The 26,454-nt window shown below is 46.8% G+C and overlaps 1 protein-coding gene across 1 annotated transcript in view; it reads left to right on the top strand.

Moving 5' to 3' along the window:
• The first annotated feature begins 10,305 nt into the window (after positions 1-10,305).
• Positions 10,306-26,454, top strand: part of LOC122553347 (protein Daple-like) — a 271,352-nt gene continuing 255,203 nt past the window's right edge. The window contains exons 1-2 of the mRNA XM_043696930.2: positions 10,306-10,761; positions 11,233-11,333. Of these exons, the coding sequence (XP_043552865.2) occupies positions 10,702-10,761; positions 11,233-11,333 (161 nt within the window). The 5' untranslated portion in view covers positions 10,306-10,701. The remainder of the gene's footprint in view (positions 10,762-11,232; positions 11,334-26,454) is intronic.

Below are 26,454 nucleotides of genomic sequence, written 5' to 3' on the forward strand. Positions count from 1 at the left end.
CCTTAATGTTGTGCCGACCTTTTATCCTACTCTAAGATCAAACTAACCTACATTCCCTTCATTATACTATCTTCCATGTGCCTATCCAAGAGTAACTTAAATGTCTCTAATGTAACTGAGTCTACTACAACCATGGGCAGTGCATTCCACACACTCACCACTCTCTGTGTGAAGAACCTCCCTCTGACATCTCCCCTAAATCTTGTTCCAATCACTTTAAAATTATACCCGCTCGTGATAGACATTTCCACCATGGGAAAAAGTCTCTGGCTATCCACTCTATCTATGCCTCTCATCATCTTGTACACCTCTATCAAGTCACCTCTCATCCATCTTTGCTCCAGTGAGAAAAACCCTAGCTCCCTCAACCTTTCTTCATAAGACACACCCTCCAGTCCAGGCAGCTTCCTGGTAAATCTCCTCTACGCCTTCTCTAAAGTTTCCACATCCAGATCTTCACCTATAATGAGGCGACCAGAACTGAACACAATATTCCGTGTGGTCTAACCAGGGTTCTATAGAGCTGCAGCATAACCTCATGGCTCTTAAACTCAATGCCCCTGCTAACGAAAGCCAACGCACCATGTGCCTTCTTGACAACCCTATCAACTTGGGTGGCAACTTTGAGGGATCTATGGAGATGGACCCAGATCCTTCTGTTCCTTCACACTGCCAAGAATCCTGCCTTTAATCCTGTATTCTGCATTCTGATTTGACCTTCTAAAGTGAATGACTTCACACGTTTCCAGGTTGAACTCCATCTGCCAGTTATCAGCCCAGTTTTGCATCCTGTCCAAGTCCCGTTGCAACCTACAATAACCCTCCACACTATCTACCACTCCACCAACCTTCATGTCATCGGCAAACTTACTAACCCACCCTTCTACTTCCTCATCTAAGTCATTTATAAAAATCAGCAGAGGTCCCATAACTGATCCCTGCTAAACACCACTGATTCAATTCTGTCCAGGAACACAAAGGTTAAAGCTTCTGTGCTCTGTGGTGAAATTGCGCAATTACAATTGAACAATAAGCATTTTTGAGAGACAGGACAGCCTTAATTACAAGAAAAGACCAATCAACTGTAATATGGTGCTATGATTAACAGCAGGCTAATCCAATGATATTTCCTGGGAAACGGTTCTTGTTTTACCCCCGAGCTCCCAGCCTCATTCCTGATGAAGGGCTCTGGCCCAAAACATCGATTCTCCTGCTCCTCGGATGCTGCCTGATCTGCTGTGCTTTTCTAGCAGCACACTCTCAACTCTGATCTCCAGCATCTGCAGACCTCACATTCTCCTGGCCTAGGGGATGTATCTATCCTTATGATTTTCAAAATCTTCAGCACATCCTCCTTCCTAACATCAACCTGGTCATGCATATCAGTCTGTTGCACGCTGTCTTCTGAAATGTCAAGGTCCCTCTCAGTAGTGAATACTGAAGCAAGTACTTGTTAAGGACCTCCTCCACTTCCTCCAACTCCAGGCGCAAGTTCCCTTCACAATCCCTGATCCCCTTGGCAATCAAGAACCTGTCTACCTCTGTCGTAAATATTCTAAATGACCTGGCCTCCACAACCTTCTGTGGCAATGAATCCCACAGATACCCCACTCTCCATTCTAAACGGTTTGCCCTTTACTCTAAGATTGTGCCCTCGGATCCTAGTCTCTCCTGCTAATAGAAACATCCTCCCAACATCCATTTTGCCCAGGCCACTCAGTATTCTGTAAGTTTCAATTAGATCACCCAATATCCTTCTAAACTCCATCGAGTATAGACCCAGAGTTCTCAAACATTCCTCATATGTTAAGCCTTTCATTCCGGGGATCATTCTCGTGAACCTCCTCTGGCCTCCTTTGGGAGGAGTGCATCCTTTCTGAGGTATGGGACCCAAACTAGTTCACAATACTCTAAATGTGGTCTGACCAGAGCCTTATAAAGCCTCAGAAGTACATCCCGGCTTTTATATTCTCAAAACAAATGCCAACATCGCATTTGCCTTCCTAATTATTGATTCAAGCTGCAGGTTTACCTTAGAACTCCCAAGTCCCTTTGCACTTCAGATTTCTGCATTTTCTCCGCATTTAGCCTCTATTCGTCCTACAAAAGTGCATGACCTTACACTTTATCTGCCACTTTTTTACCCACTCTCCTAACCTGTGTAAATCCTCTGCAGTCTTCCCACCTCTTCAATACCACCTGTCCCTCCATCTACCTTTGTATCATCTGCAAACCTAGTCAGAATGCCGTCAGTTCCTTCATCGAGATCATTAATGTATAAAGTGAAAGGTTGTGGTCCCAACACTGACTCTTGCGGAACACTACTAGTCACCAGCCATCCTGAGAAGGTTTCTTTTATCCCCATTGTCTGCTTTCGGCCAGACAGATAATCTTCTTTCGATGCTAGTACCTTGCGTCTAACACCATGGGGCCTTATCTTACAGTGTGGTCTCCTGTGTGGCACCTTGTCAAAGGCACTCTGGAAGTCCAAGTTGATAACATCCATTGGCCCTCCTTGGTTTAATCTGCTCCTTACCTCCTCAAAGAATTTGTCAGCTATGACCTCCTCTTGATGTAACCATGCTGACTTTGCTCTATTTTACATTGCACTTCCAAGTATTCACAAATCTCATCCTTCACAATTAACTCCAATATTTTACCAACGACCAAGGTTAGGTTAATTTCCTGTCTTTTGTCTTACTCCCTTCTTAAACGAGGCGATTTTCCAGTCCTCTTGGACCGTCCTGACTCCAGTTATTCATCTATTATCTCTCCAGCTATTTCCTTCAGAACTCTAGGGTGTAGTCCATCTGGTCCAGGTGATTTATCCACCTTCAGACCTTTAAGTTTTTCTAGCACCTTCTCCTCGGTGATGGCCACCATACTCACCTCTGCCCCCTGACTCTCCTCAATTTTTTTAGGATGTTACTCATGTTTTTCACCAGGAAGACTGACGCAAAGTAATTGTTCAGTTCCTCCAGCATTTCTTTGCTTCTCATTACTATCTCTCCAAAAGGTCCTCTTTTGTCTCTGTTTTGTCCTTTATATATCAAAACCTCTTGGCTGGGGTAATGCTGAGATGGTGAAGGGTAGCATGCTGTGGGATGTAGTCAGGGGCACTCACGTTGAGAACTGAGTCTTCATTGGGGCGATCCTCAAATTGCTCCTTCCAACAAATATTCATTGCCTGACTATCTTAGATTAATAATTTCCTGCAATAACACTCCCACAGTGGATGTTTCTGTTCAATTCCCTGTAGTTACAATGAGTGTCCAAAAGGGAGAGCTCCTGTGAGCTTTACTCTACCATTGATGTTGGACAAGCACAGCCGGTCAGGTAGTATCGAAGGAGTAGGAGAGTCAATGTTTTGAGCATAAGATGGGGGGTGATAGTGATAGGTTGGAGGGAGCGTGGAACGGATAAGTGGGAAGGAAAATGGACAGGGAGGTGAACTGTCCTACCTGTCCATCCTTCCTTCCTTTCAACCATCCACTCTGACCTATCACTCATCCCCCCACTTTCATCTACCTATCGCATTCCCAGCTACCTTCCCCCCAGCCCCAACCCCTCCCATTTATCACTCAGCCCTCTGCTCCCCACACCCCACCCAATATTTGTGATGATGAGCTTATGCTCAAAACGTCGACTCTCCTGCTCCTCGGATGCTGCCTGACCGGCTGTGCTTTTCCAGCACCACACTTTTTGACTCTGATCTCCGGCATCTGTAGGCCTCCCTTTCTCCTGTATTATGGGTGTCTTATTGAGAAAGGGTGTCCTTGTGTGGTTTCCTTAATTTACTGTGTGTGCCACATCGAGTGTGCCCCTGGTGATTTCCTGTAGTTACAGTGTGTGCCTGGCAGGGAGCTCTCCTGTGTGAGTTACAGCACTGAGAAGATATGTTGCAGAGGGAGTTCTACTGTAGAAACTCCTGTAATTCCCATGATGGTGCTAGTGTGTGATTTCCAGATGCTGGATTATGTATCTGGTGTGGAGAGAGAGGCGGTTCTGCATCATTTCCTTTTGCTGCTTTGTATAACACACATAGGATGTTCCTGCGGTGACAGACGATGTCCTGTAGGGGGTGCTCCAGTAGTGGGAGTGGAAGCCTGATAGGGGAATGTGTGCTCCTGCAATGACACTGTATGTCCAGCATGTGGCGCACTAATAGTGAAAGTGGTTACCCTCGAGGAGGGGGAATTGTCCTCATTGGAGGGTGCTCCTGCAATGGCACAGGATTTGTTCCACAGGATGTGGGGGAGGGCAGAGGTAGTAGAGGTGATAAATCAGTAACAATGGGTGTCTCTCAGGGAGGTACTGCTCCAGTGAGAATGGATTCCACACTCCATCTTTGACTGTGTCTGTCCAACAGAGGGCTTACAACAGTGACCATGGCCTCCCTTAGAATAGGTGTTCCTGCAGTGACATTGGGTGCCCGATAAGGTATGCTCCTGTAGTGACATTGGGAGTCCCAAGGTTCTGATCCTGCAATGTTACTGAGTGTTTGACAGAGGGCACTCCTGCAATGATAGCAGTTGTCCCAAAACTGCCCCCTGTCAGTGAGAGTGAATGCCCCACAGAGAGTGTTCAAAGTTAAAAAACACACAACACCACGTTATAGTCCATCAGGTTTATTTGAAAGCTCCTTCATCAGGTGGTTGTGAAGAATACGACCATAAGAGAAAATTTATAGCAAAAGATTACAGTGTCATGCAACTGAAATGATATATTGAACAAATCTGGATTGTTATTAAGTCTTTCATCTTATAGAATGGGTTGCAGGCTTTGGTTCATTAATATGTAAATCCCAGAACTTCTTTTAAATCACTTTCTCGAGATAACATAAGGTTTTATAACATAAGGTGACATCTCAGCTCAGTCAATGCATTAAAGGTGTGAGGTCAGAGTCTGTATGTATCCCAATCTTGAGTCAGACTGGTTCTATTTCCAAAGTGGAATTTACAATATATTACATGGATCGACGGCCTGCAGATTGTGCATTTTTTGAGCAAAATAGTATGTATCTGCAGATACAAAATCACCCCACAAGCTTATGATTAGATTCCCTAGTGTTGAAACAGGCCCTTCAGCCCAACACCGACCCTCCAAAGAGTAGCCCACGCAGACCAATGCACCTAACACTATGGGCAATTTAGCATGGCCAATTCACCCTAACCTGCACATCTTTGGACTGTGGGAGGAAACCAGAGCACACCACAGGGAGACCATGCAAACTCCATACATACAGGTTCCCGAGGCTGGAATTGAACCTGGGACCCTTGGGCTGTGAGGCAGCAGTGCTAACCACTGTGCCGCCCCTTACGTGAATGTATGTACAGGAGAGACTGAGTGTGTGCATGTTATTGTGTGAGTGTATGTGAGAGAGTGTATTTGTGTGTGTGAAAGCTTAGTAAAGTCTGTGTGTGGGTGTGATGGAGTATATGCCCGTGAGAGGGTGTTGGTGTGAGTGTGGGGGTGTATGTGTATGAGAGAACATATGTATAGACAGGGTCTGCGTGAATGTGTGAGTATGTAGGAGATGAAGGGCTTTTGCCTGAAACATCGATTTTTCTGCTCCTCAGATGCTGCCTGACCTGCTGTGCTTTTCCAGCACCACTCTAATCTTGACTCTAATCTCCAGCATCTACAGTCCTCACTTTCGCTACTCTGCGTTGTTGCCTATCCTGAAGTCTGCCTTGGAGGATGGTCACCCGAAGATCAGAGACTGAATGTCCCGGTCCGCAGAAGTGTTCCCCGACTGGGAGGGAATGCCCCTGCTTGGTGATTGTTGTGCAGTGCCCATTCATCCATTGTCGTAGCGTCTGCTTGGTCTCGCCAGTATACCTTGCCTCAGGGCATCCTTGTCTGCAGTTTATGAGATAGGCAACATTGACTGAATCACATGAGTACCGGCCGTGTATGTGGTGGGTAGAGTCCCCATGTGTAATGGTGGTATCCATATTGACGTTCTGACGCATCTTGCAGTGGTTGCCATGACAGGGTTCTATAGTGTTGTGGTCGATGTTGACTGAAGGCTGGGCAGTTTGCTCTGAACAATCATCTGTTTAAGGTTTAGAGGTTTTTCAAGGCAAGAAGTAGAGGTGTAGGGAAGGTCTTGGTGAGATGCTCATCCTCATCGATAATGTGTTGAAGGCTGTGAAAAACTCACGTGCATACACTCACTCTCTCTCTTTCTCTCTCTCTCTCTCTCTCTCATGCACACGTACACACATATAACTCTATGGGGTGAATTTGTATTTGCAGAATTATATTTGCATATACATTGTATTTTGCTCAAAAAATACACAGTCTGCAGGCAGTCAATACACAAAATATTTTGTAAATTCCACTTTAGAGATTGAACCAGTCTGACTCAAGATTGGGATACAGCCAGCCTCTGACCTCACCTTTAATACATTGCCTGAGCTGACATATCACCTTTTGTTATAAAGCTTTAAGTTATCTCGAGAAGATGACTTAAAAGAAGTTCTGGAATTTACATATTAATGAACCGAAATCCATTCTAAAAGATGGGAGACTTAACAACAATCCAGGCTTGCTCAATATATCATTTCAGTTGGATGACACTCTAAGCTTTTGCTTAGAGTGTCTTATGATCTGTGTCTTATGATTGTATCCTCCACAGCCACCTGATAAAGGAGCAGTGCTCTGAAAGCTAGTTCTTCCAAATAAACCTGTTGGACTATAACCTGGTGTGGTGTGATTTTTAATTTTGTTACCCCCCCCACCCCAACAAGTTCAACAATGGCTCCTCCACACCACAAAGAGTGAGCACTCCTGCAGTGACAGGATATATCCCACAGGTGACAAACTTGCAGTGAAAGTGGGAGTCTTTCTGGGAATGGACTGGAAGTGTCGGTGGATGTGTTTCTGCTGTAAGAGAGGGAGTCCTGCATGGGGTGCAACAGCAGTGTCAGGGCTATCCCATTCTGTGGTATACAGGGGATACATCAGCAATGACAATGATTGCACCCCAATGGCTTTCCTTCAGTGGGACTGGGTAACCCACAGGTCATAGACCTGGAGTGAAATTGAGGATCTTACATTGGAGGGTATGTGCTCCTCCAATGACAGAGAAAGTCCTACAGGGGCCTTCCAGCAGTGACATTGTTATCCCATGAATGATGGGTCTAGATTAGAGTGGTGCTGGAAAATCACATCCGGTCAGGCAGCATTCGAGGAACAGGAAAATCAACATTTCGGGCAGGATCCCTTCATTAGGAATGATTTTCCAGCACCGCTCTAATCTTGACTCTGATCACCAGCACCTGCAGTCCTCACTTTCGCCATGAATGATGGGGTCTGCTGCAGTGCCACTGTAGTGGGTGGGTACTCCTACTCATAGTGGCTGTCCCACAGGGGGCCCTCCTGCAGTGACAGTAGGGGTCCCACAGAAGATGAGAACTACTGCAGTGACAGTGTAAGTCCTACAGGTGGCGTACCTATAGTAAAAGTAGGTGCACATTGAGGCGGGATGTTCTCTTGCAGTGAGAGAGGGTATCTCACAGAGGGAGCTCCTGGAATGACAGTATGTGTCCCACGAAAGAATTGGGGTGTGTCTCACAGGAGTATAATGGTGCAGTGACAATGGAAGTCATACAGGGGATGCTGTAGTGGTGAGTGTGGCTGTCTCACACAGGCCTTGCTGCTGTGACAATGAGTTAGAATGTATGTCCTGCAGTGACACTGGGTTTCTGATAGCAGGTGTGCCTGCAGTGACATTGTTTTTCCAATGGATGGCACTCCTGCAGCAACAAAATGTTTCTGACAGGGGGTGCTCCTGCAGTGAAACCAGGTTTCTGACAGGGGGCGCTCCTGCAGTGATGGTGGGTGTCCCACAGGGGGCACCCCTGCAGTGACGGTGGGTGTCCCACAGGGGGTGCTCCTACAACCACGGTGGGTGCCCCACAGGGGGCACTCCTGCAGTGATGATGGATGTCTCACAGGGGGCGCTCCTGTAGCAATGGTGGGTGTGCCACAGGGGGCGCTCCTGCAGGGTCGATGGGGGTCACACAGGGAGCGTTCCTGCAGTGATGGTGAGTGTGCCACGGGGGGTGCTCCTGCAGTGATGATAGGTGTCCCACAGGGGGCACCCCTGCAGTGATGATGGGTGTCCCACAGGGGGCATTCCTGTAGGGACGGTGGGTGTCCCACAGGGGGGCGCTCCTCCAGTGATGATGGGTGTCCCACAGGGGGTGCACCTGCAGTGATGATGGGTGTCCCACAGGCGGCGCTCCTGCAGTGATGATGGCTGTCCCACAGGGGCGCTCCTGCAGTGATGATGGGTGTCCCACAGGGGGCACTCCTGCAGTAATAATGGCTGTCCCACAGGGGCGCTCCTGCAGTGATGATGGGTGTCCCACAGGAGGCACTACTGCAGGGACAGTGGGTGTCCCACGGGGGCACTCCTGCAGTGATGATGGGTGTCCCACAGGGGGCGCTACTGCAGGGACGGTGTGTGTCCCACAGGGGGCGCTCCTGCAGTGATGATGGGTGTCCCACAGGGGGCGCTACTGCAGGGACATTGGGTGTCCCACAGGGGGTGTTCCTGCAGTGATGATGGGTGTCCCACAGGGGGCACTACTGCAGGGCCGGTGGGAGTCCCACAGGGAGTGCTCCTCCAGTGATGATGGGTGCCCCACAGGGGGCACTTCTGCAGTGACGGTGGGATGTTCCACAGGGGGCACTACTGCAGGGATGGTGGGTGTCCAACAGGGGCGCTCCTGCAGTGATGATGGGTGCCCCACAGGGGGCGCTCCTACAGTGACGGTGGGGTGTCCACAGGGGGCGCACCTGCAGTGATGATGGGTGTCCCACAGGGGCACTCCTGCAGTGATGATGGGTGTCCCACAGGGGGCGCTACTGCAGGGACGGTGTGTGTCCCACAGGGGGCGCTCCTGCAGTGATGATGGGTGTCCCACAGGGGGCGCTACTGCAGGGACATTGGGTGTCCCACAGGGGGTGTTCCTGCAGTGATGATGGTTGTCCCACAGGGGGCACTCCTGCAATGATGATGGGTGTCCCACAGGGGGCGCTACTGCAGGGCCGGTGGGAGTCCCACAGGGAGTGCTCCTCCAGTGATGATGGGTGCCCCACAGGGGGCACTCCTGCAGTGACGGTGGGATGTTCCACAGGGGGCACTACTGCAGGGATGGTGGGTGTCCAACAGGGGCGCTCCTGCAGTGATGATGGGTGCCCCACAGGGGGCGCTCCTACAGTGACGGTGGGGTGTCCACAGGGGGCGCACCTGCAGTGATGATGGGTGTCCCACAGGGGCACTCCTGCAATGATGATGGGTGTCCCACAGGGGGCACTACTGCAGGGACGGTGGGTGTCCAACAGGGGGTGCACCTGCAGTGATGATGGGTGTCCCACAGGGGGCGCACCTGCAGTGATGATGGGTGTCCCACAGGGGGCACTACTGCAGGGACGGTGGGTGTCCAACAGGGGGTGCACCTGCAGTGATGATGGGTGTCCCACAGGGGCACTCCTGCAGTGATGATGGGTGTCCCACAGGGGGCACTACTGCAGGGACGGTGGGTGTCCAACAGGGGGTGCACCTGCAGTGATGATGGGTGTCCCACAGGGGGCGCACCTGCAGTGATGATGGGTGTCCCACAGGGTGCACTACTGCAGGGACGGTGGGGTGTCCCACAGGGGGTGCTTCTGCAGTGATGGTGGGGTGTCCCACAGGGGGCATTACTGCAGTGACGGTGGGGTGTTCCACAGGGGGCGCTCCTACAGTGACGGTGGGGTGTCCCACAGGGGACGGTCCTGCAGTGACGGTGGGGTGTCCCATTGGTGGCGCTACTGCAGGGACATTGGGTGTCCCACAGGGGGCGCTCCTCCACTGATGGTTGTCCCACAGGGGGTGCTCCTGCAGTGATGATGGGTGTCCCACAGGGGGCACTCCTGCAGTGATGATGGGTGTCCCACAGGGGGCACTACTGCAGGAACGGTGGGTGTCCAACAGGGGGTGCACCTGCAGTGATGATGGGTGTCCCACAGGGGGCACTACTGCAGGGACGGTGGGGTGTCCCACAGGGGGCGCACCTGCAGCGACGGTGGGGTGTCCCACAGGGGGCGCTCTCGTGCCCCTTCCCGCCCATTGTCCTGTAAGCGGCCCCGCCCTCAACTGGATGCGAAGCCCCTCCTACATCATGCAGCCAATGGGAAGCTGGGGAAGCTAACCTCTGTGCGGTGATTGGTGCCTGCCGCTGTCAATCAGGGGCGAATTGGTTACTTGGTGCCGCTGGTTACAATGAGGTGCCGGTGCCGCGGGGGCGCCGCTTTGTTCCCGGTTCATCCTGAAGCTGCTGGAACTGAATGAGAGCGGAGCCGCAGGGGTGACCGAGTTCCCCTCCGCTTTGTAACTCTCATAGCTCCCTGTGGACACATCAAGGCAGAGGCGCCGCTGGGTTTCTATGGTGTTGCGGGAGTGTGGCTGAAGTTTGCTATTGTCGCTTCTGGGGTCTTTTGGCCGTAATTCCCACCCCGAGGACAGAGGAAGAAAGCTCGGGGAGGGGGTGATGTGAGGATTCCTGCCCCAAGACACTGAGGGGTGGCCCAGCCCGGGGCTAACGGAGTAATTCCCACCCTCTCCATGGAGTGAGTCCCCTCCACCAGCCGCTCTCTCTCTCTCTCTCTCTCTTTCTCAGCGGCTCCAAACCGCAGCTTCTGACCATGGAGGTGACCATCTCGGAACTGATGGGGCAGTTTCTGGACAGCCCCCTGGTGACCTGGGTAAGTGTGAGCCTGGGATCAGAGTCAGCCAGCTTTCACTTGACACTCCGTACGTGTGTGTTGCGGGGGAGGGAGATGGTGGCAAGAGTCTGAGTGGGGCTGTGAGAGTGTGGGGCTGGTGTGTATGAGGGGTTAGAGTGTGGAGGGTGTGAGTGGGGGAAGATTAGAGTATGCGTGGGTGAGTGTGTATCGAAGGAGTGAGGGTAGTGGTGAGTGTTTGTGGGGAATGATAGAGTGTGAAGGGTTGAGTGTGTGGTGGGGAGGTGAGTGTGGGGGGGGATAGTGAAGGGGTGAGTCTGAATGTGTGAGTCTCTCTCTGTTTTTGTAAATGTGATTTTTTTTCTCTCTCTCTTTGGTTGTTTCTGGAGGTGGTGGGGGAGTCACTTTCTAACCTGTTTCACTGCCTGAGGTGGCAATTGTATCATTTTTACCTGGAACTGCATTTTAATATTTTTCTAAATCATCTTTCAGGTTAAAACTTTTGGACCAGTGGGAGGGAAGAGCAATGACAAAGTCACCACATACATGGATTTAGTGGATGGAGTGTTCCTGCACAAAATCATGTTGCAAATGTGAGTTGGTCTCTGTCTCACTTTCGATATGACTCTTCTAATGGCTTCAGTGCCTTATCGTTTATTTCAAAGCCACATCTCCACCAATAGCACAGAATGAGCCTGCTCTAAGGTCCTGGGCTATGGGCAAGTTCAGAGGGATTCCCCTGATTTGTGCAGCAAAGTGGCTTCTTCACAAGTTGGCCCACCTTTTGCCCACCAGTAACCTCTCTGGCTCTTAACACCGTCTCGTAATTGTGCAGCAACTTTTTGAAGTACTGAACCGTGAGAGTTTCAGCTCAGGCAGGAAAGAGGGAGAAACACGGGTCGGGTTTCATTGTACACTGACTTGAGCTGTTGTTAGATTCTCAGTCTGTTGTCAGGGCGGAAATGGAATCAAGGGTAAAGAGACCCTGATGAAGGCGGGAAGGGTTTTGCCATTTCGTTTAAAGAGGACAACAGATGTGAAGTTCGGTGGATAGCCTGTGGTAATGTGAGAGGTTGGAATAAGTAGCTGCCCCACTCAAAGGCACTAGGTTCTATTGTGAATATGCCAGAGAATGACCCAAAAACATCAGAGAATGGTGATATAAAATCACCATCTGTCTACAGTGCAAATTAACAAATGCAAACATCAACAACTTATTGCTGCAGAGCCTTTTAAAGTGTCCCAAAGGTGCTTCAAGGAAATCGAGAATAATTTGAAACTGTTCACATTTTCAAATGTCATCAATGTAAACTTTTTTTCAGGCCACAGACCATAATCAGTGGTGTCAGATCCCTCGCTAATCTTGCCCCTTTCCTAACTGTGAACGACCTCCAGCCTGACAATCAAGTCCACTTCAACTTTTTAAAGTTCCCAAGAAACGTGTCCCAAAGTGCTTCCGGCTCAGGGTCATACAAATCCAGCAGAGGAAAAGGCTTTTCGGTCCATGCCATTTCTGCTGGTTCAAAGCAGCCACCTCACTATTGTATTCCTATTTTCCACCACTTGGCCCTTCACCTTGTATGCAATCAGCATTATTGAAGAACTTCTGAAACATCATTGAATGTCTGCCTCTACCTCCCTTACAGGCAGTGAGTTCCAGACTCCTGCCACCCTCTAAACCTCCTGCCCCTTACCTTAAATCCATGCCTGTCTTTTTTTCCCTCTGCCAAGGGGCCAAGCCACTTCTTCCTGTCTACCCTGCCTAAGTCATAGAGTCATAAACCCTTCCTATTCATACACCCATCCAGATGCCTTTTAAATGTTGCAATTCTACTAGCCTCCTTCATCATTTTGTAGATCTCAATCATGCCCTCTACACACAGACATACAGACACCCACCTCCCAGGCTTTCCTGCTCAAAGGAAAACCACCCCAGTCTATCCAATCTCTCTTCATAATTGAAATGTTCCCTGGTAAATCTCCACTGCACCCTCTCCAGTGCTATCACATTGAATGTAGACCAATACAGTGCACCCTCCATAAATCATTATCAGGCGCAATCTGAGCCACACAAGATATTAAGACTGTGTTATGATCCTTGCTGATGATTCTCTTGGTCAAGTCAGATAGCAGAGTGAAATCTAGCTATACCGATCACATGGGACTTTTTAGTTGGGTTTTCAAGGTGGTTAGTCACTGAAACATGTTCACATCAGGCTGCAGCTTTGCTTGAACAGACCACAACGTAAGAAATTCAAAATGAAAACAAGCTGTGTAAATAGATACAACAGTTGGAATGATCGCAGTTTTCAAAATAAAATGTCTAAGTAGGGGTAATAATTTTCTGGGCTATGGGCAAGAGCAAGGGAGTGGGACTAATTTGAGAATGCTTTCAAAATCTAGTACCCCTCTCATGTTCAATGGCCTCCAAGAATGCAGAATCATTGTCTGAACGTAATGGTAGGTGTACAATATCGAGTCATAGCTTTCACTGTGTTAAATGCTTGCTGGTGTGAAATGGTACCTGTGGATAGAACAATAGTGCAGCAGATTTCTTTATGGTAACTCAATCCGGTGCTTGGATGTTTGATGGTTTTCTCTAATATTTCGGTGGTTGAGTCGGTGTGTGGAAGAGTCTGGGATTTTGCAGGCTTTGAGAAGTGATCGAGTGACGCTGTGCATGACCCCACTGATCAAAGTATTTTAGATTCACTTGTATTCCACAAGGTCACAAAGAAAGCAATTTCCTTGTTCCACAAGTGTAACTAGGAGCCGAGAAGTGTAGACTGGGAGAACCCTTTGTGTTAGTATTTGTTGGAAGCTGTTGCCACAAACAGCTGAGCCATTTTAGAAAGTGCTCTATCAGTCATACAGCACAGGAGGAGGTGCTTTGGCCCATTATACTTATACTGACACAGCCAGTGATTCACCTCCTTTCTTCCCTTTGGCTTTGTGCCTTTTATTTTCCCTGAAAGGATCCACTCACTTGGGTATGAGTTCATGTTATGTGTTGGAACTCTGCAGTTAAGTCCAACAAGTGATCCTGAGGTGGAATTCTCTTCCAGACTGCATTCCCTCTCTATCCCTGTAACCTCCACTTCCAAAACCCTTTGAAAAATGAGTTCAACCACTGCAGCTTCCCCTGCCTTCCTTCGCTCCACCATTAGCACGTTCAGCTCTGGAATTCCCTGGATTTTCTTTGAACCATCTTCTCCTCTTCCTCTCAATTTTTATTAAAAACCTACCTCTTCAACTGAGCTTTGATTGCCTGGTGTAATAGCTCCTTGTGTGGCTGAGCCCAAGATTTGCTTGGTAACACTTGCACCTCGCCAGAGGCTCTATACAAGTTACATTGAATCCCAATGGATAGAAGAATATAACAATGTGAAATGAGTACTGCCTCTCTGAACCCAGTTCCTGCTGGGTGTTGGCAAAGTTGGCACCTAATTAATCATCTGACTCAAAGGGGATGAGGCACAGGGGAAGAAATTGGCAGGAATACCCAGGGGCAACATGAAGAAAGATTTTGTTTTGCATAGTGAGTTGTTGTGATCTGAAAGGCACTGTTTGCAAAGGGCAGTAGAAGCTGACTCTATCATCATAACTTTTAAAAGGGAGTTCAGTAAACACTCTTCAAGGAAGATAAAAATACAGGGATAATAGAAAAGTGTTCGAGTTGGATTACTAGGATAGAGGGACCAGGGAACATTATCTCTGAATAAGGGTTTGGGCATTTTAAGGTAGAGATTGAGGAAGAATTTTGTTTCCTGAGGGGAGTGAACCTGTGTAATTCTTCACTGCAAAGGACTGTAGATGCTGAGTCATAAATATATTCAAGGCTGAGAGTCAGATTTTTAATCAGCAGTAAGGAAATCTGGGGCTATGGGAAAAGGCAGGAAAATGGAGTTGAGGATGATCACATCAGCCTTGATCTGACCGAATGGACTTGATGGGCTGAATGGCCTCTTTCTGCTCCAGTGCTTGGTCTTCTAGATCTTTCGTGATGTGGAGGTGCCGGTGTTGGACTGGGGTGGACAAGGCCAGAAGTCACATGACACCAGGTTATAGTCCAACCGGTTTATTTGGGATCACAAGCGAATGGAGGGAAGTGCTCAGGCCCAAAATTTATAGGCAGAGAGATCAAAAGATCATGCAACTGGTGTGAGTGGAGTGTTGACCGGTTGAATAGCAAGTGAAGGGGTGATCTATAATCTGATTAATTCAAGCAGAGGTAATTACAAAAAATTAAAAGTAAGGTGGTGCTGGAGACAAACCAAGCAGCTGGAATAACAGGGTAGATGTAAGAGTCATATGCCGAGGGTCTAAGCAAAGTAACAAGTAACCCACAACTGTACAAACTAATTAAGATAGAGATCATAACATGTTATCAAGGTGATGATGTCAAAACATGACCGTAAGGAAGACTTTACCATGTAACAGTATGGTGGGGTTACATTTGCACAACATGAACTCAAGATCACGGGCGAAGGTGACTTCATGGGTATAGAACTTGGCTATCAGTTTCTGCTCGGTGACTCTGCATTGTTGTGTATCTTGGAGTTCGCGTACCCGAAGATTGAAGGCTGAATGTTTCTGTCGCTGAAGTGTTCCCTGACTGAGAGGGAACACGGCCTGGGGGTTGTTGTGTGGTGTCCATTCGTCTGTTGTTGTAGCTTTTCCTTGGTCTCACCAATGTACCATGCCACGGGGCATCCTTGCCTGCAGGTCATGAGGTAGACAATATTAGCTGATTCACACGAGTATCTGCTGTGTACCTGGTGGGTGGTGTCCCACGTGTGACGGTAGTGTCTGTCGATGATCTGACCTGTCCGCAGAGGTTGCCGTGGCAGGGTTGTGTGGTGTTGTGGTCGATGTTCCCCTGAAGGCTGGGTAGTTTGCTGCAAACCAGGATCTATTCAAGGATTGCCGGTTGTTTGAAGGAGAGATGTGGAGGCATAGGGATGATCTCGGTGAGATGTTCATCGTTATCAATAACCTAGCTGCAAAGGACATGGTGTAGTTGCTCCGTCTGGGGAAATACTCCAGGGATGACGCAGGGTACTCTCAGTCGTGTCCTGTGTCTGACTTCTGAGGAGGTTGTTGCAGTTTTTCGCCGTGACACGTCAGAACTGTCGATCGATGAGTTGAGTATGGCACCCAGCTCTTATGAGGGCATCCTTCAGGTGTCCATCGCATTCCTTCTTGTCTGAGCAGATCTTGTGTAGAGCTTGTCTGTACGGGGTGGCTTCTTTAACATGTTTAAGATGGAAGCTTGAAGTGTAGCATTGCGAAATTCTCGTGGGTTTGTGGTGGAGTGAGGTACTGAGGTGGCTGTCCTTGATGGAGATGTGTGTGTTCAAAAATAAAATGGATACTGAAGAGAGGTCTATGGTAAGTCTGAAGCTGGGATGAAACTCGTTGTGTAATAATTTCAGTGATCCCTTGCCATGAGTCCAAAGGAAGAAAATGTCATCAATGTATCTGGTGTATAATGTTGGTGGGAGGTCTTGTACAGCAAAGAAGTCTTGCCTGAACTTGTGTATGAAAATGTTGGCTTATTAAGGTTGTGGAGGAGAAAGGGGAGGCTGTGTGTCAAATGTATTTTGAATTCTTGTCACATTATTTATCAGACAGCATGTTCAGAAACCCAGTTACATCCATTCCAATATAAGTCTTGGATATGACACTTGAAGAAATTATGCTCTCACTGTGGGGAGAAGACTGTGGGGGTGGGGGGAGTCAGTCTGAGCTGACTGATGCAGGAGACAAGTGTTGGACTTCATCTCAATCGGAGTGTCTGAATTTAAAATACAAGTGTGAGATCCTCCTGCTTACAAAGACAGGATTAGTGAAAATACAATTGCACTTTCTTGATCGCCAAGTGGAGTTGGAACTGAACCAAGGCTTTTTGCCAAGGCACCATCTATTCATCAAAATGTACAGCATAGAAACAGACCCTTTGGTCCAACTCATCCAGGCCGACCTGATCTCCTAACCTAATCTAGTCCCAATGTGGGGGAGCCGGTGTTGGACTGGGGTGGACAAAGTTAAAAATCACACAGTACCAGGTTATAGTCCAACAGGTTTATTTGGATGCACTAGCTTTCGGAATACTGCTCCTTCATCAGGTAGTTGTCAACTGCAAAAATTGTGATTTTTAACTTCATCTAGTCCCATTTGCCAGCACTTGGCCCATATCCCTTTAAACTCTTCCTATTCATATACCCATTCAGATGCCTTCTTAAATGTTGTAATTGTACCAGCCTCCTCCACTTCCTCTGGCTCCACCAGTGTTCAAGACTGAGATGAGGAGAATTTTTTTTTTCCCACAGAAATCCCTGAGTTTTTGGAACTCTCTTCCTTCAAAAGGTGATGGAAACAAAGTCCTTTTTGATATTTTTAAGGCAGGGGTGGATAGCATGTGAGTGAAAGGTTATCAGGGGGTGAAGTGTAGGTGGGAAAGTGGTGTAATTAGACCAGCTCTGAGTAATACAGCATGCTCGAGGGACTGAAGGGCCCACTCCCAGCCCCTCCTCCATACTTTTATAAAGGGTGTGGGGATAGTGATGGGGAACAGAAGAGGGGAGTCTAGATGGAGTTGGGTTCTGAAGAATACTTTGTGTATTTGAATCCAGGATTGTATGCCTATTATTTTATGTCGCTGCTTCCAAGTGTGGATGAAATAAAACGCCTGAGACACTGTAACATTTTTTGTGGAAATGAGTTTGGGCAACTCTGGTCCATTTTAACTATCTAACTTGTTTTTAAACAAGAGTGGCCACGAGGGGAAAGGTGAGGACTGCAGATGCTGGAGATCAAAGTTGAGAGTGTGGTGTTGGAAACACAGCAGGTCAGGCAGCATCCGAGGAGCAGGAAAATCAACGTTTCTGGCAAAAGCCCTTCATCAGGAAGGGTTTCATTTCTGAGGAAGGGCTTTTGCCTGAAATGTCAATTTTCCTGCTCCTCGGATGCCGCCTGACCTGCTGTGCTTTTCCAGCACCACTCTAATCTCGACTCTGATTTCCAGCATCTGCAATCCTCACTTTTGCCTTCTCTCTACACTGTCCCTGTCAAACACTGCCAGGGCAGCTACAGATTAGACACGACTGATATAGGTGACTGCTTTTGACAACCAATTAGTTTCCTACAGGAACTGTCCTCCTGAGGATTATCCTCCATCGGAATTCCGGAACTGTGATTAACATTTACTGTTCCTTGTTTAAAATTGTCAGCGAGTTCCTCTTGGGCTCCTAACAGAGTTGGAGGTCACACAATACATTTTGGAGCCATTGATGATTCTCTTTCAAACAAAAGACACAAAAAGCAGATCCTTGGTCTAATTAGTAACGGCCACCATTACTGACGCAAATCATTTATATTTATTCTGACAACCACCTGATGGAGTGTTGCTCCGAAAGCTAGTGCTTCCAATTAAACCTGTTGGACTATAACCTGGTGTTGTGTGATTTTTAACTTTGTACAGCCCAGTCCAACACCGGCATTTCCAAGTCATTCATTTTTCACCTTTCACAAACTTGGGGTAACTGAGCCCAATGACATTCCATGGATGTGCAGTTATTGTTACGATATAGAAACCAGGCACTTCAAACTGCTTTGCGTATGTTGGTACAAATGTTTCTTTTTGTCTGAATGGCCTGAATATAGTTCTGATCTCAATGGAAGTGCAGTATCAATGGGACGACTTTATCAGCAGGTGTTTATTTTTGTTTGCTGTGTAAATGATGAGTTTATCTGCAAGAACAGCTTTGTAAATAATGCTAAAATAATGCTACTGATGACACAGAAGGCATATTGTCTGATGCTTGGTGTTCTGGATCTATTCCTCTGAGATCGGATAGCAATTCACAAGCCGTTTGGAGAATTAATGGTATTTGTCTTATGAATTGATGTCAGGCCATCCACTGCTGTCTGAAAGATGAGTTGTAAGCAGACCGGCACTTTGAATCCAAGAAAGACAAATTGGAGTTTATTCTGAACAGTGAGAAACTCTGAGCTGAGATTCGGGAGTCTGAACAGACAAATGTTTAAAAGCCAGAGTACAAGTACAAAAACAGTGAAATAATTCAACAGAATATCCATCTTTATCTCTAGGGCCGTAATGCAGAGGTGCTGGTGTTGGACTGGGGTGGACAAGGTCAGAATTCACATGACCCCAGGTTACAATCCAACGGGTTTATCTGAAATCATAGGCTTTAGGAGTGCTGCTTCTTCATCACCTGACAAAGGGGCAGTGTTCTGAAAGCTTGTGACTTCAAATAAATCTGTTGGACTAAACCTGGTGTCATGTGACTTTATCTCAAGGGAACTGGAATATGAAGGAAAGGCAGCCTTGCTCTGACCCACTTTGGGGTATGATGGTGTGTTTTTGTCACTGCACTATTGGGAAGGTGGAACAATAATACACTGCATATTCACTTAATTTAACCCTGATGCCCGGCTTAATTCATAAAGATTGGGTTTATAAACTTGAAGTTGGGCAGGCAGCTTGATTTGAGGTATCAAAAGTGATAAAGGATTTGTTTGGGATTGATTTTTTTTTCCTTTTTTTTTTGGGAATGTGGGACAAGGGAGAGGGACAGTCTTAAAATGAGAGCAAGGAATGAAATCTGGAAACCCTTTCACTCAGGATAGTGGTCAGTTTTGGTTGCTTCAGTCAATTTTTTTGTACTAGAGTTTTGACACTTCCTCACTCTGATTAAAGAATGTGTTGGCCTTCGAGCCAGAGGTTGAGTCCAAATCCTTGCCTGAACAATGTGAAGTTAAATGGCCTCTTGACTGAGCTGAATGATGTACCTGGAACCTCTGTGGGGGCAGAATTGCTTGGCCCTCCCACAAGGCTGGTTTGGAGGCAGGGTGGCATTTAACTGGATGGGAGAGACCATTCTCCCCTCTGCCTGTGTCAATCCTATTTGAGTCCCATCAGTAAACTATTAATGTTTCATCCTCTACTGTGCAGAATTATCTTGGCTCCAAATGTATCATGTGACGTCTACTTCTGTCTGATGTCCAGCAGGAAGGTGGCAACCATGTGAACAAGTATCAGCCTGGGTTTGACCCTTCACTGCCATCTGGGCATTTGGCGATGGGCAATAAATCCAGGCCTAGCCAGCAATGCCCACATCATGCCTGTAAGTAAGGAGAGAGAGAGGGGGACCCTGAGGAGGTTGCTTCTAGTCTTTGGGGTGGGATTCCCTTTTTCACAATGCCTCATAGGGAAGGGAGTGGGGGTGAGGGGGAGGGGGAGGGGGAGGGGGGAGTGTTGCTGCTGTGAGTCTCTCTCCTACCTGCTCTTGCTGAGACTCACAAAAACTTTCAAGGTTCACTTGTGTTCTTTTGCAAGGGTGGTCTGGCTTCCTGGTCTGGCCTGTCTTAGGTGTGACCCACAGTAATGGTGGGTTTTATCACGATCTCCTGGACAGTTAGCAATGGGTAATACATGCTGGCCTAGCCAGTGAGGTCAAATCCAGTTAATGAGTTGTAAAACAAAATCTGCTGCCATTCCTCAGAAATGTCACTGTCAGGGAGCTTTAGATGAATTTGTTGATTTTGGAAAAAAAAGACCTGTTGTTAGTCAGGTTCTGGAATTAAGTGCAGCATTATCAACAAACTGACCACAGTGGAGCAGCCGTTTACGGTATTAGATGTTGGGACCCTGACAGTCAGTGAGAGGCTCTGTGAATTCCCATCCATTTAACTGCACAAGTTGCTTAACTGTGTCAACATTATTCACTCACTGACCTCTGCAGGGACAACAGCGCTGAGAGCAGTGACTCCCACATCAAAGCACTAAGTGTGAGCACTTGGGAAGGCTTAACTTTAACCTTTGAGAAACCCAGGGCGCTGTGGTTTGATTCCGAATGATGCTGTACCGGGGCTTAGAGGCTGTAGTTATGAATAGGTTCCATCAACACTGCTGGTATTCTCGTGTTTTAGCACATCTGAGGGGTGATCCAGATAGTGTTTTGAATGTTAAAAGGATTCCATCAGGGTCGTTACAGAGAAAGGATTCCCTCTGGTTGGGGAGCACTGAAAGAGAAGGTGGGCCGTTTTCCAGAATGGTTTCTGGAAGCTCTTCCACCTCCTAAAGGATGGTGGATGTCCGTCAGTATCTCCCCCGAAAACATTGTGAATGCTGGGGGGTTAATTGGCCTTTTCGAGACTATTAATTGTGTTGTCATTGAGCTATCAATTGTAATGGAGCAGAAAGGCACTTTTGTTTTCCTTAATTCATTAGTGAGGTATGGGTATTGCTGGCAAGGCCAGTTTCTCTTGCCATTAAACTAATTGGTTGCTCAGCCATTTCATTACATTACATTACATTACATTAGATTACAGTGTGGAAACAGGCCCTTCGGCCCAACAAGTCCACACCGACCCGCCGAAGCGTAACTCACCCATACCCTTACATTTACCCCTTAGCTAACACTACGGGCAATTTAGCATGGCCAATTCACCTGACCTGCACATCTTTGGACTGTGGGAGGAAACCGGAGCACCCGGAGGAAACCCACGCATACACTGGGAGAACGTGCAAACTCCACACAGTCAGTCGCCTGAGGCGGTCATGAGTCAAACACATTCCTGTTTGCCCAGAGTTACAGGATAACTCTGGTCAGACTGGATAAGGACAGTAACTGGGAGAAACTGCCTATCTCTTCCTTCATTCTCCTGGAGTTGGGTAACACTAATTTGAATCCCTTCAGATAATTTGGGGACTGGGCAGGTCAAAGGTCGGAAGCCTCACTTGCAATGGGATCTACGTAGTTGAAGAACTTCTGTCTCCTCCAGTAGGAGATTGTGGATCAGCCATGTGAACAGAGGAAACACCTCTTTAAACAAAAAGTCCCCTTGTCCCAAAGGGTGATGGTGTGAATTGAATTTGTGATATTTAATTATGATAGGTGTTAGATCAGGAAATAAGGCGTTACAAATACGTAGAAAAACTGAGATGCTGCGCATTCTCATTTTCTCCAAAAAGGGAACTGCCCCATGTAACAGCAATCTAAGAATTGGCTCGATGGTGTAAATGATAGTCGCCTCAATGGAGCTGAATGATCTTTTCCTCTTGCTAAAAGTTATCTATGAAACAGGTGGGCGAGAGCCAGACCAACCGGATTAGTGCAAAAAAAACTCGCGGATAATATGTCAAACATCAGCTGGGAAAAGTCATTCTCACCAGACACATTGCTATTCAGATTGTGTATTCAGTCTGTTAAGTAACAATGCAGCTGCTGATGGAGAGGTTCCTGTCCCTTGTTGATGAGAATATTTAACCATTTTGTTCAATAGTAGTTGGACGTTGAGAACACTCTAAAAGTGGAGCGACTGCTTGTGTTTTTCCGTGAGTGGGTTCTTGAGCTTGGTGGTTGTTTTGCCTAAATTCAGTCATCTTGTTTAGTGAGGTGAACACGCCATGCATGAGGTTAATGGGGCACACATACACACTGGGAATATGATGCAGCTCCTGGTCGATCAATTCCTGCAGATACAGACTGACTGCTGCTGCTATCTCTGGTTGTCTGGACCCTGTCGCAGTTTGGACACGTGACACGTCTCTTGTAAAAGTTCAGAAGCAAAAGAAAAGAAAGACTTGCATTTAAATAGCAACCTCAGGAAGTCCCAAACCACTTCAGTTTTCCTTCCAAAGCACCATCTGTCAGTTTTTTTTTAAAGCAGATTTCAGTCCTCCCCTTTGCCTTTTCTCTGTAACCCTGAGTTTCTCAGTGTAAGGCAATCCCCAGTAACTCCTTTTCTAATCAGTCCACTGGCTGTACCAGACAGACATTCCAACAACTTGTGGTGGAAGAATATCTCTCCCCTGGTTATTTTCTTTCCTACCCAGCTTTTCACTGTATCTCTACATGTGACAACAATAAATCAAATCCAGTCTATTACACACAACGGAGCGAGTTGCCCACCACTAAAACCTCCATGACTTTCTTTTCCCCTTTTTTTTTTAAACTAGTAACTACCTCCTGCTTAACACTGTGTAGCCAGTGGGCTATTTTACAAGCCGAGCCCAATGCAGGCAATGCGAGCCATCAAAGCTGAAAGTGGTGGAGCATTGATGAACACCGAGTGCTCTTTCTCCAGTGACACGTGGGCACAAACTTAACCATAGGCAAGGAGCAGACAGTTGGCAGATATGTTCCCCTCCGCAGTGTGTGCTGCCTGGATCTCTGTGTAGCTAGCCTGGCCACGAACATCCACAACCGATATCTAGATGGCTCTTGGACTCCACAGCACCACAAAATAAACAGATGGGCTGGGAGTCTGTGAACTACCACTATCTGCTTGTGGATCTAGTTTTAAAAAATTCCTCTGTTTTAAAGGCACTTAAAAGGTGTCAATGGAGAGTGTGATCCATCACTTGTGTGTTGTCGATTGGCATGAAGCACCCAGGTTTTAGGATGGTGGGTCAGGAGGGGCCCATACAAGTTCTCGAATAACTGTTTTGCTCTCTGAGAATTGGGTAAGTTGGTGGAGCTGGCAAAATGTGGGTACGATCTTGTTGAAGGATTCAGTTAATGGCAGCATTTTTAATCAGCACGTTCAGAGATGTTATGACACCCCTCCCAAGCAGATTGGCTGGCTACAAACAACAGGTCCAGGGCTTGGACCTTCTGCCTCAGAGATAGGGACACTACCACAAGAGCCCTCGAAGGCAGTGTTAGAAATGTTAGAAAAGTAGATCAGGTATGGAGTTTAGATTCTCAGTGTAGAACTCTGAGTGACCTTGAGCTATGAAACCGAGCAGTCTTTTACAGTGCCAGGAGAGTTAATGAGTAGCACAGGGGTAAACAGTAATAACTGTGCAGGAGAACCCACCTGAAGTTTTATGTGGAATAAGGAACACATGAAGACTTGTCTCCTTGGTCACTGCAAAAGCTCTTTCACAATCTCCACTTTCCCACTTACCGAATCAATTAGCTCTCTGCTGAGTTGTGTCCAAATCCAACTACACCAGGAGAGAACTGAAATAGCAATGTTAATGAGGTGGTATTGTTCAAAAGGAAGCGTGTGGCAGCATCTTGAAGCAGATAGACATTCAGCCTATAAATCCCTTCCATGCACCTTATGGCAAGTGGTAAGATTGTAAGAGTTTCTTGGTCAGTCATCCCAGGGAAAGCAGTGGAAAATCAGTGCTCTGTTTGTGTAAGCAAGGACAAATCCGTTGAAATTCCATGGCCCAATCCTCTGGAACAAGGGCAGAGGGGGAAAAAAAAGACAGATTGCTCACCAGTGAAACACATTCTCATAAGCAAAGTTGCCAGGGGATTTGGTTGTGGGAACACAGTGGTGTAATGGTCATGTGACTGGGCTAATAATCCAGATCCCAGCATAATGTGATGGGGACAAAAGTTCAAATGGTAGATGGTGGAAAAATGAATTTGGTAAAAATTTGGACTTCGAAGCACGGTGACCATTTAACCTGTTGATCATCAGGGATGGCAGTATGTCACCTGACCTGCATGTGACTCTAATTACCCTCTGAAATGGACCTAATGTTGGTTTAGGTCAAGGGGCAACTAGGGATGGGGAGTAAGTGCTGGCCTAACCAGCAGTATCCACGTTCTGTGAACAAATAAATTAAAAAATCTGAAATAAAGTCAGAAAACACTTGTTTCTGGAGGAAGAGTCAGAGCTCACATTTCAGATTGTTGATAGTTTGGGGGGAGGGGGGGTGAGGAAGACAGAGAGAAAAAAACAGGAAATTGCCATTCAGCCCCTCTGGACCTTCCCTTGCTGTATATAAAGCAAGTAAATTATAGGGAGGCAAGGGAATGTAACTGTTGAATCCCATCGCGAGAACATCAGGAGCAGACCAATCCAGCCCCCAAACCTGCTTTTCTGTTCAATAAGGTTATGTCTCACTCCTCAGCCCCTCATCATGCAAATATCTACCTACCTCCACTTCCAGTAATCGAACCTCCACACCTTGCTGGGATAGGGAGATCTAGCCATTCACTACCTCCTGAAAGAAGACATTTCTTCATATCTCGGTTTTAAATTAGTGTCCCCTTATTCTGGAACAGTAACCCCTTGTTTGGGATTCCCCACCAAGTGGAAAACTGTCATCTCAATGTCTAGCCTATCAAGTCCCCTTAGAATCTTGCGTTTCAATACGAACTCACATGTTTTTCTAAACTGTTCAATACTTTGAAAGACTTTCATTGAGTGCCTATGCTCCTGGATGTCAGCACGCAGTCATTTTTCAACACCAGCCCTCTAGGAATCGGTAAATTTGTATACATTGCATTCTGCACCCTCCTCCTCATCATCATTAATATAGATAGTTTATAATTGAGGCTGTAGTGCTGACATTTTTGCCATTAAACAAGTTGTATATATTTAAATTGAAACAAACCCACAATCCCAACTCTTGTCTTCTGTATGTTAACACATTCCATTTCCATGACGCTGCATTATCTCTAATGTTGTAAGCTCCTAAAGACCACAAGATCATAAATTATAAGAGCAGACTCTACAACAAAGAAAAACGACCACTTTGTGTCTACACTGTCAAACCTCTAAGAATTTTACATGTTTCAATAAGGTCTGCTTGGTTTTTTTTCTAAACTCCAATGAGCACAAGCCCAGCCTGCTTAATCTCCCCTCACAAGAGAATTCTTCCATATCCAGAATCAACCTAATGAACCTCCTGGACTGTTTCCAATGCCAGTATATCTTCCCTTGGATGAGGAGATCAAAACTGTTCACTGTATTCCAACTGTGGTCTAATTAGTGCCTTTTATGTTTTTGGCAAAACTTTCTTGCTTTTTTTATTCCCTTTTGAAATGAAGGCCAACAATCTATTTACTCTTCCTATTATCTGCTGAACTTGTATGCCAGCCTTTTGTGATTCATGGACATGAGTTCCCAAGTCCCTTTTGTGCTGCACTTTTCTATACTTGATCTCCATTTAAATAATATTCAGCTCTTCTGTTCTTCCTGCCAAAGTGCATATTCTCTCATCCATCTACCAAGATTTTGTGCACTCACTTTTTAAATACTTCTGTACACTCCTTGTGCCATCCTCACTACTTTCCTTCTTATCTATTTTGTCCAATCTGTAAACGTGATTACTTTCACTTCCAAGTCACCAATATATATTGTAAATTATTGTGATCTCACCACTGGTCCCTGTTACATTAGCTTAGCCTTTCCTGAAAATCCCTCCCATATAATAACTCTGGCGCCTTTTTGACTTCAATATGCAGTTGGACTAAAAATCAGGTTGGGAACAGGTCTCAAGAAAAGGAATTTGTGGAGTGTCTACTGAATTTTCTTTTTTGGAGTAGCTTGTGGTACAGCCCACTGGGAACAGGCAGTTCTGAATTTGGTGCTGTATAGTGAGGCAGAGTTAATTGGGGAGCTTAAGGTAAAGGAACCCTTAAGGGGCAGTGACCATATTTGATAGAGTCCACCCTGCAGTTTAAGAGGGAGATTGAATCAGATGTAATGGTATCGCAATTGAGTCGTGATGACTACAAAGACATGAGGGAAGAGCTGGTCAGAACTGATTGGAAAGGGAAACCAGCAGGGAAGATGGTGGAGCAGGCTCGGGGGTTACATCCTGACTCTTGTTTCTATCTTCAATATTTCTATATAATACCCTAAACATCCTCGGCTAGCCTTGGTTAGTTTCTAGAATTCTTATTCCTCACTGGGATATATCTTTGCAGTGAGCCA

This window comes from Chiloscyllium plagiosum, unplaced genomic scaffold (assembly GCF_037043375.1).
Source record: "Chiloscyllium plagiosum isolate Xiang-an unplaced genomic scaffold, Cpla_swu_hap1 HiC_scaffold_8, whole genome shotgun sequence".
NCBI lineage: Eukaryota > Metazoa > Chordata > Chondrichthyes > Orectolobiformes > Hemiscylliidae > Chiloscyllium > Chiloscyllium plagiosum.